This window comes from Salmo salar, chromosome 04 (assembly GCF_965601325.2).
Source record: "Salmo salar chromosome 04, fSalSal1, whole genome shotgun sequence".
Lineage (NCBI taxonomy): Eukaryota > Metazoa > Chordata > Actinopteri > Salmoniformes > Salmonidae > Salmo > Salmo salar.
Genome location: NC_138294.1, coordinates 64366170 through 64381851, shown reverse-complemented (window position 1 = coordinate 64381851; position 15682 = coordinate 64366170). Strand labels below are relative to the sequence as shown.

At 42.5% G+C, this 15682-nt stretch overlaps 1 protein-coding gene across 2 annotated transcripts in view; it reads right to left on the bottom strand.

The window, feature by feature from the left end:
- Positions 1–15682, bottom strand: part of LOC106603488 (rho GTPase-activating protein 7) — an 88709-nt gene that overhangs the window by 14724 nt on the left and 58303 nt on the right. The window contains exons 1-4 of one of the 2 annotated variants that reach the window (XM_082974614.1): positions 7162–7422; positions 704–775; positions 491–572; positions 281–344 (exon numbers count right to left, since the gene is read on the bottom strand). In XM_082974614.1, coding sequence (XP_082830740.1) covers positions 281–344; positions 491–572; positions 704–775; positions 7162–7174 — 231 coding nt within the window. In that variant the 5' untranslated portion in view covers positions 7175–7422. Of the gene's footprint in view, positions 1–280; positions 345–490; positions 573–703; positions 776–7161; positions 7423–15682 lie in introns of those variants that run through there. The other variant, XM_082974613.1, reaches the window with a different exon arrangement.

The following is a 15682-nucleotide window of genomic DNA, read 5'->3' as shown; positions in this document are numbered from 1 at the left end:
AGACAACTACATTCTGAGATAACTAGACTGAGAAAATTATTTCGCAACCTTATTCATTCTAGATGAGTTTCTGCCCTAATTCTTTTCGCTTTCGCCTCACTTTCTCAAACAGAGACTAATGAAGTTAGGAGTTTTGAGGGTTGGTGGAGCTATCTATCCAGCCATCAATATCAGTGGAAATCAAAGCGATAAATGATAATGAGGAGCTTTTCCTCTGGTTCCTCCGGTGGCTCTGACAGAGTTGCCATGTTGGTGTTCCATGGCGTTCACTCTCACTCACCCATCTCTTTGATCTGCCCAGCTCCAGCCTCAGCTCCACACATTTGTTTAAAGTGCTTAATCTCCTGGAAGCAGAGAAGCATGGCGGTTAAACAAACACAGCAGCATGGGACCCACTCCCAACACAGACTCTCTCTCTCTCTCTCTTTATTTTTCTCTCTATGAGGAGATGCTGGTGAGGAGAGAGTGGATGGAAAGTCTAGCTTCTCACCTGCAGAGGGAATCTAGCGCGTCCTTATCCAGGAAACCGTGATCACTCTTTACCCAGTCTATAGCAATGGGGAACCTGCAATCTGAAAGGCAAACAAGGCAAATGAAAGTGTGATATGACACTGTTTGCTATGGATGAGCAAACATGTGGATGTGGTTTGTACTGTAATAGATTGTGCTTGATGGCTTGAGAGAATTCCTATTTAGTATTTACCTTTGTATAATTGCACATACTGGGGGAAGCCGGCCGCTCTCAGCCAATCGCAAGCCTCCTTTGCTTCGATCTCTGCAAACAAAAACAATATTCAAATTCAATTAAAGTTATTAGTCTCCCAAGTGGCGCTGCGGTCTAAGGCACTGATCAGTGCTAGAGGCGTCACTACAGATCCACGTTCGATCCCGGGCTGTGTTGCAGTGTCGCAGCCGGCCACGATGGCGCACAATTGGCCCAGTGTCGTCAGGGTTAGGGGAGGGTTTGGCCGGCTAGGATGTCCTTGTCCCATTGCGCTCTAGCGACTCCTTGTGGCGGCTGGGTGCATGCACGCTGACTTCGGTCGCCAGCTGTACACTGTTTCATCTGACAAATTGGTGCGACTGGCTTCCGGGTTAAGTGAGCAGTGTGTCAAGAAGCAGTGCTGTTTGGCACAGTCGTGTTTTGGAAGACGCATGGCGCTCGACCTTCGCCTCTCCCGATTCTGCACAGGAGTTGCAGCGATGGGACCAGACTGTAACTACCAATTGGATATCACGAAAATTGGGGAGGAAAAGGGGTAAAAAAAAAATATATATATAATAATTTCTGGTCGGTCCATTTTAATAAGAGGGCAAATATATTAAGCAAGCTATTTTGCACTTTAGTTACATTCGCAAAAATATTGCGGACAAAAATAGAAGCAACACTCGTTTTGCTCTCTCATCTCTGAGAGGGTATTCATTAAAGCTGGAATCCTTAATAGTGAAACTGCCATATCCGTTTGAGATATTACAACAACAAAGAAGTTACTGCAAGAAACAAATACTGTTTTCCTTCTGACATCATTGCACGCACAATTTTTTTCCCTTGATGCGCGGAGCTCCCCCAAAGCTCCCCAACTCTGCTTGTCAACAAAAAAAAACCAATAACAATGGCCGTGGAGCGGACAGTGGTGCAGTTTTGCCCTATTGCGGATTCCATATTTAAGTGGCTTTGTGGGAGAGGCCAGCCTAATTGCTCCTAATTGGCTAACGGTAGTGTATGCGTGTCAGACACAGAAAAGGCAGGTAAGCATTCATCAGAAGTGGCTTAAAAAGTCCCTTCTGCTCCACACAACCTTTCATGTCCCCTCTGTTCAGGTTCCACCCATCTGATAACTCCCACCATTAACACAGCATCTGCTAACCCCCACCATTAACACAGCACCTGCTAACCCCCACCATTAACACAGCACCTGCTAACCCCCACCATTAACACAGCACCTGCTAACCCCCACCATTAACACAGCACCTGCTAACCCCCACCATTAACACAGCACCTGCTAACTCCCACCATTAACACAGCACCTGCTAACCCCCACCATTAACACAGCACCTGCTAACTCCCACCATTAACACAGCACCTGCTAACTCCCACCATTAACACAGCACCTGCTAACCCCCACCATTAACACAGCACCTGCTAACTCCCACCATTAACACAGCACCTGCTAACCCCCACCATTAACACAGCACCTGCTAACTCCCACCATTAACACAGCATCTGCTAACTCCCACCATTAACACAGCACCTGCTAACCCCCACCATTAACACAGCACCTGCTAACCCCCACCATTAACACAGCACCTGCTAACCCCCACCATTAACACAGCACCTGCTAACCCCCACCATTAACACAGCACCTGCTAACCCCCACCATTAACACAGCATCTGCTAACTCCCACCATTAACACAGCACCTGCTAACACAGCATCTGCTAACTCCCACCATTAACACAGCATTGTCAGCGACAGATGAAGGAAAGAAGCACACTCTTTCTTTGAACTCGCTGGTATTCCATGAAACCCAGAGAGAGAATGAGAAAATTAAAGAGAACAAGAGAGAACGATAAAGAGTGATAAAAAGAAAAGAAAGAACAAGAGAGAGTTCTTGGAATAAGGCGTCTTTTTCCTAGGCCGTGGGGGTCAGGGGAAGACAGCTGGAGGTTGAGCTACACAGAGCAGATGGCTGAGATATGTAAACGGGGAAAATGAACTGCGAACATCAGTCATCACAAGACCCCTCTGACGCAGGGAATAAGAACTCTGCTGGTCGGACCAGGGTTCATCATATCAACAGCTAGGACGGATCACAAACTGTTAGTGTTAGAGGAGGATGACTTCTGTTCCTGTCTCAGTGTGGGGTTGGATGGGGACAAGGTGGGGTGGGGTGACTTTTGCGGGGGATCAGCTGTATCTGCTGAAGTATCACATAGTTTCAAATAACTGTGACTGAGGCTCTAAAGCCAGGGGTATCTGAATGTGCCCTTCAGGCAGGTCAAATTAAGCCTATGGTGGGATATGTTGTTACCTCCCTATTCATAACATCCTGCACTGAAATGTAACTATACTGTTAGCTACCCAAACAAGCAGTCAGAATGACATCACAGGGCTGAAAAAGGCCTAAGACAGTTGGCCAAAAAGTTAAATTACGGCCAAAAAGAGTGGTAAAATCCCGTACGCCAAAAACAATGAACTTCACAGCGCCTACTGCAATTCATGCACTCATCACCGTTCCACCACTGTATGCGCTGTGCATGACTGTTATACAATCATGGTTATATCAGACTTCCAATTTTAATAAGGCCAAGCAGAGAAAGGCTCTTCCTTTTCCAAATACCTCAGGCTGCGTTGGAGGAAGTTGTGCTTTTGGGCCCGGGTTTCTGATAAGAGATGTATGCTCTCAATTAGACCGCTCCCTCCCTCGCAGTGCCAGTAAGTCGGAGGAACATGTTTCAGGGGTCTGAGAGGGCCGGGATAATGGTGCTACGTTCTCTGCAGGGGCGTGCGTGCGTAAGTGTGACGTGTGTGTGATGTGTGCAGGTAGCAACGACAGCAGTATAGTGATTAAAGGGTCTTCACCTCAGGCCAGCCTTGACTCAGCCTTCAAGCTGCCTCCCAGAGTGGCATCCCAGCACACACCCAACACACACTACACACAGTCACTCAATGCCTGGAGTCACCTTATAAAGTGCTACTACTGTGTGCCCCTCCAGGCCTAGAGGCCTAGCTGTCCTTCTCCAGAATCCCAACGCCTCTATGAATTGATAGACACAAGAAAAGCATCTCGAAGCCATTGTGTGGTATGAAAACATCTCTCTGCTCTGACAGCTTACATGGTTCTGATCTTCAATGTCCCTCCAGAGATCTTAGACTTAGATTCGACAGTCTCAGTGGAATGCAAATACAGCAGTCCTCTGCTTTTAACTGGGATGGCAAGTGTCAAGTGAGGCGTAAAAGTGTTTTGAAAACCTCAAATGTCTATGAACTTGAGTTGAAAACTGTAACTTTGAGTGCTAGGGATGTGGCCTGGTTAGATTTTTAACCATGTCAGAGATGAATGTACAGTATGTATATGTTCTGACATATGACCAACATTTGACCTTTGAATGTAAACCGGAAGCTTGTTTGGAACAGTCATGGAACAGATAGAAAAGAACAAAACAAAACAGAATGGACAGACACTGGCTATTTTACGTAAATTCTCAGAACCTTTGTCGTTAGTTCTAACCAGCAACGTCAATTCTCCTTTTAATTCTCCTTTGTTGTTATGACGCAACCAGCAGTCTGGTCTCAGAGAAAGTAGTATAATAATGTAAGCCTTCCAGGATGTTTGATATGTTACGTCATCCAATTCGTATGATTTTATACAACTGGGTAAGATGAATGATACTATACGTCCTCTAATTCTTGTGATATTATACAACCCACTCTGTAAATTTGATGCACTTTTAGAGTATATTATTCCAAACAATATGTCTTAAAATGAACAAAATCAATGAATATTTTTAGGGTTTCATAAATTCATGTAAAAATGTGTATTTCAGAATCCAGACATACTCCATATGTTAGAGCACACTATGAGGAGTATAATGACATCAAGATGTTGTCTGTATCATGCACAGTTCACAGATCATAGGGTCTTACAGGAGACATGTATAGGTCTAAAAAGGGCCTACAATTGCCACTTTCGTTATGATTTTCTCTAAAATGGTTTGTGATATAAATGAAAAAAGCATGTCAAACATCCTTCCTCCCAATGAAGTTTCTATGTGAGAATTGTAGGAACAATCTGCCATACCAAAAATAATTTCCGCTTTTGCTGGCGTGGAATCGCCCATAGATGCTCGATGAATCACAAATTCACTTAGCAGTTACATCCAACCGTTGGTCATTCCCATCATGTTTGTGTCCAGTTAGCTCTCCCATGTTCTGTATGACACAAACTGACACTCAGTCAGAAAATCAGAGTTCATATGGAAAAAGTAACAATGACTTTAATATAAAAAATGGCTAGTGATTGTCACACAATAACTAATCCCACTTAACATTTTGAGTAAGCAAAACATCTAGTGTGTCAAGTTAGTCACACAGCTCCACAGTGCTGCCTAATCATTCCATCCACACCAGCCCTGGCTAGGCTTAGCTCGTTGCATTACTCTCCTGCCAAAGTTGGTATAATTGTTCCTGCGCTCGCCTGTGCTCTGTTGCTTCTGGTTGCTAACAACAGTCCGTGTGATCCACTCATGCCAATGGAAAGAGAGTCAGAGGGATTTTCACTGCTAAAGTTAGAGAACTGTAACTACTCAGAATACAGAAAATATAATTAGTGGAAAAAAGTATTCTAAGAAATACTAGACACAAATGAACAGGTAAATCTCAACTGAACCTTTCCAGAGGACCATCTGCAAATGAGCCAAACTTATGTCTCGGTCTGCCTTCCATCACTATGAATCATGTTGACTGGGTGGAAATACTTGGCATCTAATCATTAAGTAGAACTATGCAAATGACAAGAAGCCAAATCTTAAATGGTGAAACACAACAGTTAGTTGATTTAGAGACCAAATACTCTAATCCATTGTAATGACTGAATGTCTGGTTCCTCTGAAAAGCTAACACCATGGGGAAAAAAACAGAGGTGCTAAAAGTAGCTGGTTTTCTATTATATCTCCTAGTTCATCAAATGTATTAACTACAAATTGTACACTAGATAATGTGATATAACCAAAGATTTATTGGTGTCCATTACTGGGCGTTACAGGAAAGCCACATACAAACCGCCGCCATAGATTTTTTTTAACTAACCTGTTCTTGGTAATACTTTCTTCGTTCTCGATTCTGTGAAAAAAGTATCTTAGAAATGTCATTTTTCAGTTGCAGGTGGGTCTATAATATCCATTGAAAATTCAGGAAGATATTAAATCCATGTTTTGGTAACACTGTGTGATGCTCTGTCATCTACTTCTACACATGGCCATGGCCGCGTCGCATAGAAACGACTAGTTCCTGCTAAAATGCTGGGAAATGCTAGATGTGCGGCAGCTAAGATGGCGAGGAACCTCCTGGGGCGGTACAAAACATGGATTTAATATCTTTCTGAGTTTTCGCTGATGTTTGTAGAACCACCTGCAACTGACATTTCTATAATACGAAGAAAGTATTTCCAAGAACAGGTTAGTTGAATAATCTATAGCGGCGGTGTGTATGGTGCTTTCCTGTAACGCTCAGTAACGGACACCAAAAATCTTTGTACGCCAGATAATATGATATAACCAAAGATTTTTGGTGTCCGTTACTGAGCGTTACAGGAAAGCACCATACACACCGCCGCTATAGATTATTCAACTAACCTGTTCTTGGCAATACTTTCTTCGTATTATAGAAATGTCATTTTTTTCACAGAATCCAGAATGAAGAAAGTATTACTATAGTAAGTATTACTATTAAAAAATCTACGGCGGCGGTTTGTATGTGGCTTTCCTGTACCGCTCAGTAACGGACACCAAAAATATTTGGTTATGACATTATCTGGCCTACAATCTGTATCTACTAATTTTGCAGCCTGAACCCATTTAGACCTTAGTGCTAGGAATATGTACTCAGCAGGCAACAAATCCATTATATTTCATACTCTAACATTATAACTGACATTCATATAAACAATTTATAGGCACCTGCATGAAGAATACAATAAAACACTCCCACGTAACATTCAAACCTTCAGGCCAGAAATAAAATATTACATTTGTACTCTGTAGGTCTACATTCTTCAGATGTCATTTGAATATTTTATGTTGACCTTCTTTATAGTATACATTTTCTTAATTTTAGAGTAAACAGAAACATAACTTTTGAATCTATGCCAAAACAGTCAACATTTCTCATTTAAATAAGTATATTTTAAAAGCCTGTTGCAAAACTATATTGGCTTCCATATGTATTAGTCAAGAGACGGATGCTCATGTGCTGGTACATAACGCCTCATATCATCTGAACTCCTCACCTCATCTTGAGCATCAGCCTCATGAACCTCACAGCTGACATCCTATCAGGTTAGTGGCTCTCTGAATATGTTAATACATCTACGTTGATATTTGTCACTGTCCTAGAATTTGTTATACTATTACTGAAGTAAACAGAATAAAAGTTGTTACTTACTTGTAATCAACATGGTGCTGTAATGTTGTCATATATTTAACTCTTTTAAAGAATGAGCAAACTACTCACTCAAAAAATAAATAAAAATGATACAAATCAAATCTAAAACCAATATTGAAGACAAGTCCAGTTCTCTTGGTCATTTAGGGCATCATAGTGAAATCAGTAAAGCGTTTCCACATTCCAGCCGCCTTTCCCTCCCCTGCCTGGACCATACCAACTGCACTTAACGCTCACTTTCCCTCCCCTGCCTGGACCATACCAACTGCACTTAACGCTCACTTTCCCTCCCCTGCCTGGACCATACCAGCTGCACTTAACGCTCACTTTCCCTCCCCTGCCTGGACCATACCAACTGCACTTAACGCTCACTTTCCCTCCCCTGCCTGGACCATACCAACTGCACTTAACGCTCACCCGAGGGGGAAAGTTTCAAAATGATATCATGGATGACCAAGGCTGTTGACTTTGAAAGCATGCCATGGTATTCAGAATGTATTTAACACACTGACAACTAGTAGAAATGTAGCATCTGATATAAAATAGTCATTTTAAATTAGCTAGAGTATCCCCTCCCCCCTTAAGAGAGTGTGGTTGATCCCATGACATTGCCCTGTAGGTACTAGGCTAGAGTGACCCTGGTTTTAATCTCTATGGAGTGACCAGACAGCGATTTCCAAACCTCAGACTCCGGTCATGAGGGGATATTTCCCCTGTATAGTCAGACTTGATAGTTAAAATGAGATGTAGCAGACATTAATCAGCCCATCAAGGTAAACAATGAAAAACTCTAAGACAGTTAGGCCTCAACCAAGAACATGGTGAATTTCCCTCCCCACATGCTACATATGAGCATGTATTTGTATGTAATACTGAACAATGTGTGCTTTATGCAATTCCCTCCAATATCCAGATGCCACATTTCCTACACATTAATGTCCTCACTTTCCTTGACAAAATGATTCATATTGACACTATCTTTTCTGATCCTACTACAAAAACAATCAACCCATTTTTGTCATTAGAGCGCACTCAGGCACACATTCAGACATTTTACAATAAATGTACCTTGAAAGTCTAATTATTCCCTTATGGTACCTATCTCTAAAACACCAACAAACACCATGTGGTCCGACCCTCTCCTGAAGCCCCTATCACATCATCTTGTAAAAGGCGGCCATTGTTTCAAAGCAGCAATGGAACAATGAGAACTCTAATGATGACCCTTAAAGCACCATGGATGATGACAGAAACCTGCGGTGCTAATAGTTCTCCACTCCAAGGCTTCATCAGGATTCATTCCTAGGTAAGTCATTAGTGGTAATAGGTTCATTTACAGTATAGGTGTTTGATTAGGATCTTTTCAATGTGGAAACCCTTGGAGAGGTCCACCGCCTCGCTGCATTAATTCACAGCTGAACGAAAGATTGAAAGAAATGTAAACAGCTAATGACTTTCACACAATAGCGAAGATACAGGACTCATGGTCCCCTTAGCAACCTTCCTGGAGCGCTTAGCTTTCTAATAAAACCTGGGTCCTGAGGGTGCTGCAGCACCCCCTGAAAAATCTGAATTAATAAGAAAATGATTCACAAAGGTAGTGCACTGGGCCTTTACTAGTCCTGTATTAGTGGACCGATATATAGCCTTCGGCGAAACCCCCACCCCCAACTATCTTAAAGCGGCTATGTGTCATAGTATATCACAATGCAGACTTAAGTTTTGTTTTTTTCCCTCATGAATTTAAAAATGCTTCTGATTCATGTCTATGTAATCGACATAACATGTCAGTCTGTTATAAAATGTTCATAACACTGTCATGACACATATTTACACCTGTTGTGACATATATTCCGTTATTTTATGGCTGGTTGTGACGCCTACTTAAGAGTGTCAGAACCCACAAAACCTACCACACAAGGCAAAACATTCCTTTACACCATAGCCTACATGTCAACAGTATGTTTACGTTATATACATTTTTTATATAACATTGACCATATTAAATGATCACTGTAATTGCACACACATTGATGTCAGACATGCACCTACCCCAGTGATCTGTTGGTGATGACTGGGATGAACGCAGGAGCAGATTTCAGGAGCAGAACAAGACACCCTCTTTTTGACTGATGACTGATATAAGGGCATGTACGTGATAGGCCTATCTGGCTTATATGATTATGATGGTCATAATGCTTCTTGACAATGTCATAAAGTATATTTTTTCAGCCCAAGTAAAGTGACACAGGATGGTCATAATGCTTCGTGACAGTGTCAAAGTGTATTTTATACAAGTTATTTAAAATATGGTGAGAAATTACATAAAAAAACGAAGTATTTAAGAGACAAACTCAAATGAAAGTAAACTTGGCAGGGAATTTTTTTGTTGTTGAATAAATGTGGGTTTTGACACTCTTATGTAGTTGTCATAACCAGCCATAAAATAACACAATATGTGTCACAACAGGTGTAAATATGAGAGTCATGACAGTGTTATGATCATATTATGACAAGTTAGTTAGCTGTTATGACATATGACATGGTTATGACAGTGTCATAAAGTGTTATGACACTGGGTGTCAAGCGAAGTGTTACCTAATAAAGTAATTGCATGGAAGTACCATTCATCATACATGATTGGGATGTGCACTGCAGCCCTTCTCCCATCACACAATCTGCTTTAATTCTATACCTAATACACTATATTAAACATATTTGCTGCTCTTGAATAGTTTGAGTTCTGTGGATGTTTTGAAGCTTGCTGTTATGTAAGAGATATTATGACATCTGGGCTTTCTTCCTGAGGACCACAACTCCTACATGCTGAAGTGATAGGGATTAACAAGGATGAAAGGATTGCTGCTGCTGATATTAAAGTCTCTCTCTCTCCCATCAAATCAAACATAACCATGACGACAGTCTGATCTTACTGAAGTCAAGTAGCACCTTGACAACGCAGATCTTTTTCTAAATACACTATGTACAGTCAGCTTGCCTTACAATAAATGCACATCACAGAGAAATTGGCATATTGAGACATGGAACCAGTCTGGAACTAAAGAAACCACACTGAATACTACTACAAAGAAGATCATTACACATCTTCTCACTTTACGATATGAGCTTGGACAGGTTGGGTGAAAATGACCAGGCTACAACCATTATGGGTCTATACTGTATATCAAAGACACACATCCAGAGGTCCAGTAACATCTTTCTCCAAGCCATCATTCATAGAAATGACGTAATCAGCATTAGAATCTTTGGGTTGATGAAATGATGTTACTCCAACAGCTGTGGCAGACCGGCCAGCAGCCATCCGCTCTGTTCTATTGTCTGGTTTTTATTACAGCTCTGAAGTATTTACATTGACTGTGATTATGGCAAATAGCCCAGCCTCTGTATTGGAAACTGTTAGATCCATCCATGAGACTGCTCTAAAGCAACACTAGTGACATGTTGGTAGGTTTAATACAAAGTGTGTGTAGTTACTGCATGTGAAAGTTAGAGGACACAAGTTACCCTGTCCTCTTTTGTGTGCTAGGTCATAAAACTGAGAGGCTCACTTGGGCCTGACCTCTGCGCTTGGCAGCTGCTGAACTGTTTGCCTCTGGTCACTGTTGTCTAAGATTACACAAGAACACACTTCCTTTTCCCAAGCAAGTTGAGGAGGGCGTCAGAATAGGAAGAATTCAGCCCCGCTCCCAGCGGAGTGTATGTGCGTGTGTGTATGTGTGTGGTTATGAGAGTGTTTACTCTCATGAGCTTTGTTTTTTATTTGTGTTTACTGTGTGCACTTTTGATTGATGTGTGTTGATTTGTGTGTGTGTGTGTGTATTTCTGTCTGTAATCTGAGTTGAGCCTCTGATCTTAAGGCTGGTATTTCCGATGCTGCAGGAAGCGCTCTCTCTGTCTCTAGAACTGTGTCCCCTTCTACTCACCACCCTCTCCGCTGACTGTACTGCAGCTCCAGTGGTGGCCAGGTCCCTATTTCTCCATCTAGCCTCTGTGTACAAATCAACCTGTCCTGAACACACTGGGCGCCTCTTTACTGGAACCAGCAAGCACGGAGCACACTCACTGACAACCCCCTCCTTGCTAAAAATAACTTTTAACTTTAGCAGAAATATTTTATCAAAGCTTTGATAATAATAATAAAAATACAACATTTTTGCCTCTTTGTATACCCTTTAGGGACAGGGGTGGCGGTGTGGAATGAAGCCTGTGAAAAGAATTAAAGCATTAGACATGGAAACTGGAAATTGCATAGCTGACCTCCATAAAGGTAATACCAAACTCATGAAAGGCCCTGGTCTACCCTGCATTGCCCTGCCATGGTCTGAATGTTATTGTATAATAGTGGTGAGTTTTCAGGGCCTGTTTGTCTCTGGCTGTACAACATTTTTATTTCACCTTTATTTAACCAGGTAGGCTAGTTGAGAACAAGTTCTCATTTGCAACTGTGACCTGACCAAGATAAAGCATAGCAATTCGACACATACAACAACACATAGTTACACATGGAATAAACAAAACATACAGTCAATAATACAGTAGAACAAAAGAAAACAAAAAGTATATATACAGTGCGTGCAAATGAGGTAAGTTAAGGCAATAAATAGGCCATGGTGGCGAAGTAATTACAATATAGCAATTAAACACTGGAATGGTAGATGTGCAGAAGATGAATGTGCAAGTAGAGATACTGGGGTGCAAAGGAGCAAGATAAATAAATAAATACAGTATGGGGATGAGGTAGTTGGAAGGCTATTTACAGATGGGCTATATACAGGTGCAGTGATCTGTGAGCTGCTCTGACAGCTGTTGCTTAAAGCTAGTGAGGGAGATATGAGTCTCCAGCTTTAGTGATTTTTTTCAGTTCGTTCCAGTCATTGGCAGCAGAGAACTGGAAGGAAAGGCGGCCAAAGGAGGAATTGGCTTTGGGGGTGACCAGTGAGATATACCTGCTGGAGCGCGTGCTACGAGTGGGTGCTGCTATGGTGACCAGTGAGCTGAGATAAGGCGGGGCTTTACCTAGCAGAGACTTGTAGATAACCTGTAGCCAGTGGGTTTGGCGACGAGTATGAAGCGAGGGCCAACCAACGAGAGCGTACAGGTCGCAATGGTGGGTAGTGTATGGGGCTTTGGTGACAAAACGGATGGCACTGTGATAGACTGCATCCAGTTTGTTGAGTAGAGTGTTGGAGGCATTTTTATAGATGACATCACCGAAGTCGAGGATCGGTAGGATGGTCAGTTTTATGAGGGTATGTTTGGCAGCATGAGTGAAGGATGCTTTGTTGCGATATAGGAAGCCGATTCTAGATTTAATTTTGGATTGGCGATGCTTAATGTGAGTCTGGAAGAAGAGTTTACAGTCTAACCAGGCACCCAGGTATTTGTAGTTGTCCATGTATTCTAAGTTAGAGCCGTCCAGAGTAGTGATGCTGGACGGGCAAGCAGGTGCGGGCAGTGATCGATTGAATAGCATGCATTTCGTTTTACTTGCGTTTAAGAGCAGTTGGAGGCCACGGAAGGAGAGTTGTATGACATTGAAGCTCGTCTGGAGGTTAGTTAACACAGTGTCCAAAGAGGGGCCAGAAGTATACAGAATGGTGTCGTCTGCGTAGAGGTGAATCAGAGAATCACCAGCAGCAAGAGCAACATCATTGATGTATACAGAGAAGAGAGTCGGCCCGAGAATTGAACCCTGTGGCACACCCATAGAGACTGCCAGAGGTCCGGACAACAGACCCTCCGATTTGACACACTGAACTCTATCAGAGAAATAGTTGGTAAACCAGGCGAGGCAATCATTTGAGAAACCAAGGCTGTCAAGTCTGCCGATAAGAATGTGGTGATTGACAGAGTCGAAAGCCTTGGCCAGGTCAATGAATACGGCTGCACAGTAATGTCTATTATCGATGGTGGTTATGATGTCGTTTAGGACCTTGAGCGTGGCTGAGGTGCACCCATGACCAGCTCTGAAACCAGATTGCATAGCGGAGAAGGTACGGTGGGATTCGAAATGGTCGGTATTCTGTTTGTTAACTTGGCTTTCGAAGACCTTAGAAAGACAGGGTAGGATAGATATAGGTCTGTAGCAGTTTGGGTCTAGAATGTCACCCCCTTTGAAGAGGCAGATGACTGCAGCAGCTTTCCAATCTTTGGGAATCTCAGACAATACGAAAGAGAGGTTGAACATGTTAGTAATAGGGGTTGCAACAATTTCGGCAGATCATTTTAGAAAGAGAGGGTCCAGATTGTCTAGCCCGGCTGATTTGTATGGGTCCAGATTTTGCAGCTCTTCAGAACATCAGCTATCTGGATTTGGGTGAAGGAGAAATGGTGGGAGCTTTGGCGGGTTGCTGTGGAGGGTGCCGGGCAGTTGACCGGGGTAGCCAGGTGGACAGCATGGCCAGCCGTAGAGAAATTCTTATTGAAATTCTCAATTATAGTGGATATAAATATAATTGCCATAGAGCTCAGAGCTTTGGCTACAGTAGGCCAGACTCTGTCACAGGCTAAGCAACAGGGCCAGCCCCCTGAAATGAGCCTCCGACGAGCTACTGAATCAATTAAGTGGGAACATAATTAGAGCTGTGCTTTATTAGTACTTAGGGATGATCTGCGGCGCAGAGTAATGGAGCATCCATGTACAGTTCATTTGGAAGGAATCTTTATCAGGACACTGTAGAGCCTATGGCTGCTCTGTTGTCTGACTACAGATCTGTGTTTAGTTGTCTTTGCATAACTCGGCCATTGAACATAATTAAATGGAACAGTTTAGCGAACTGATTTGGTCTATGTCTATCTATTTAATATTTTTTATATCCGTCAAATGTTTATATTAGATGATGTTGTTCAGGACTATTGGATTTGGTGCTGTCTTATACAATTATGTTCAAATTTTGTTTTATTTAGAGTTATATTCTGGTCCTGTTTTGAGGAGATCTGTACAGTAATATTTAAAACAGAGGACATGTCAGAAAGATTTTCCTGTATTAGAAAACCCAACGTTGTTTATTTAAGTTGATAATTGCCCTGAGGGCAGGAATGTACATTCCATGGTAGGGTAAAAAATTATCAACAGACTAGCAATGTACCCCACTTAACTCTGATGTTAAGGTATTCACACGCGTGTGTGTTTAGCATGTGTACTTGTTTAGGTAACCTATATGAAGTGTGCACTTGTTACGTGTGTAAATGTGATGTGTGTAAATGTTGACATACATTATGAAGTGTGTACAGTACTTGTTGATGCAGTGGAAAGCCAGGGCGTCATGCAGGCTAAAGGTCACAACAGTTCCTAGTGGGGTTCTTAGTGTTCCGGAGCCTTCCCATCAGAATATCCCAGTCCCACGCCATCCCACATTCTGTCTCTGAGCCACCGACCTAAAATAGCATCTCTGATCCATCCAGCTTGTTGTCCATCCATCCAGGAAATGTCCAAGCTGTGATGTAGATTGGCCTTTTCTCTCTGATCCCCTTGCCTTCCTCTGTGTTTCACATGGGTTTAGCTAAAGCCATCACATGGAATTACGCTCTATTGACATGGTCTTTAGTGTCTAAATCCAGAGCTCTGACATTTATTCAAATGGAGTTTGTCTATATCCCCTGACTGTACCACGAAACTAGATATTCAAGCAGCTGCTTGTTGTCGCTGATGACTCCAATTTGAACCCTAACTTCGGTTTGAACCCTAAAACAGTAAAGTAGGCTATATACAGTAAAGCATGTGCTAAAGTATCTCAACAAATAAAAATGTAGTATTGCATTACCTAGGTAAAGGAGCAAAGGAATGCTGGATTATAATTACATTTTGACACAATTCTTTGAGTATATTACGTTGAATGTCCAATAGAAATCAGTCTCAAAGTGCTTTCTTAATTACAGCTGGAGAAGCCCATTCAAATCATGCAGGTGTGGAGATTGTTGCGCCCGCCAATGTCAGTGTTCATCTGCTTAGCTTGGGTAAAGAAAGACGTCTCCAAGATGTCGGGCAGAGGCCCAGAGATTACCCATTCAACTCAGAGACAGGAGGGAGCCTGTCTTATTTAGGCAATGCCTGGACTGAATACGTGTGTGTGTGTGTGTGTGTGTGTGTGTGTGTGTGTGTGTGTGTGTGTGTGTGTGTGTGTGTGTGTGTGTGTGTGTGTGTGTGTGTGTGTGTGTGTGTGTGTGTGTGTGTGTGTGTGTGTGTGTGTGTGTGTGTGTGTGTGTGTGTGTGTGTGTGTGTGTGTTTGACTGTACACAATAAGAAGAAAGGAGTGTTTGCCTCTCCTCTTCCCCATGCGATGTCAGCTGTTCTGCACACACAGCTATGAGCCAGAGCATATTGTTTAATTATCCCCCTAGCCCACTACATTAGGGATAGATGGGTCTACACATTTGCAACCACATGTGTACACCTGCAGAAGAAATGGGACACACACACACAGATACAGCAATGCTTAACCTGTTGGGGATAGGGGGCAGTATTTGCACGGTCGGATAAAAAACATACCCGATTTAATCT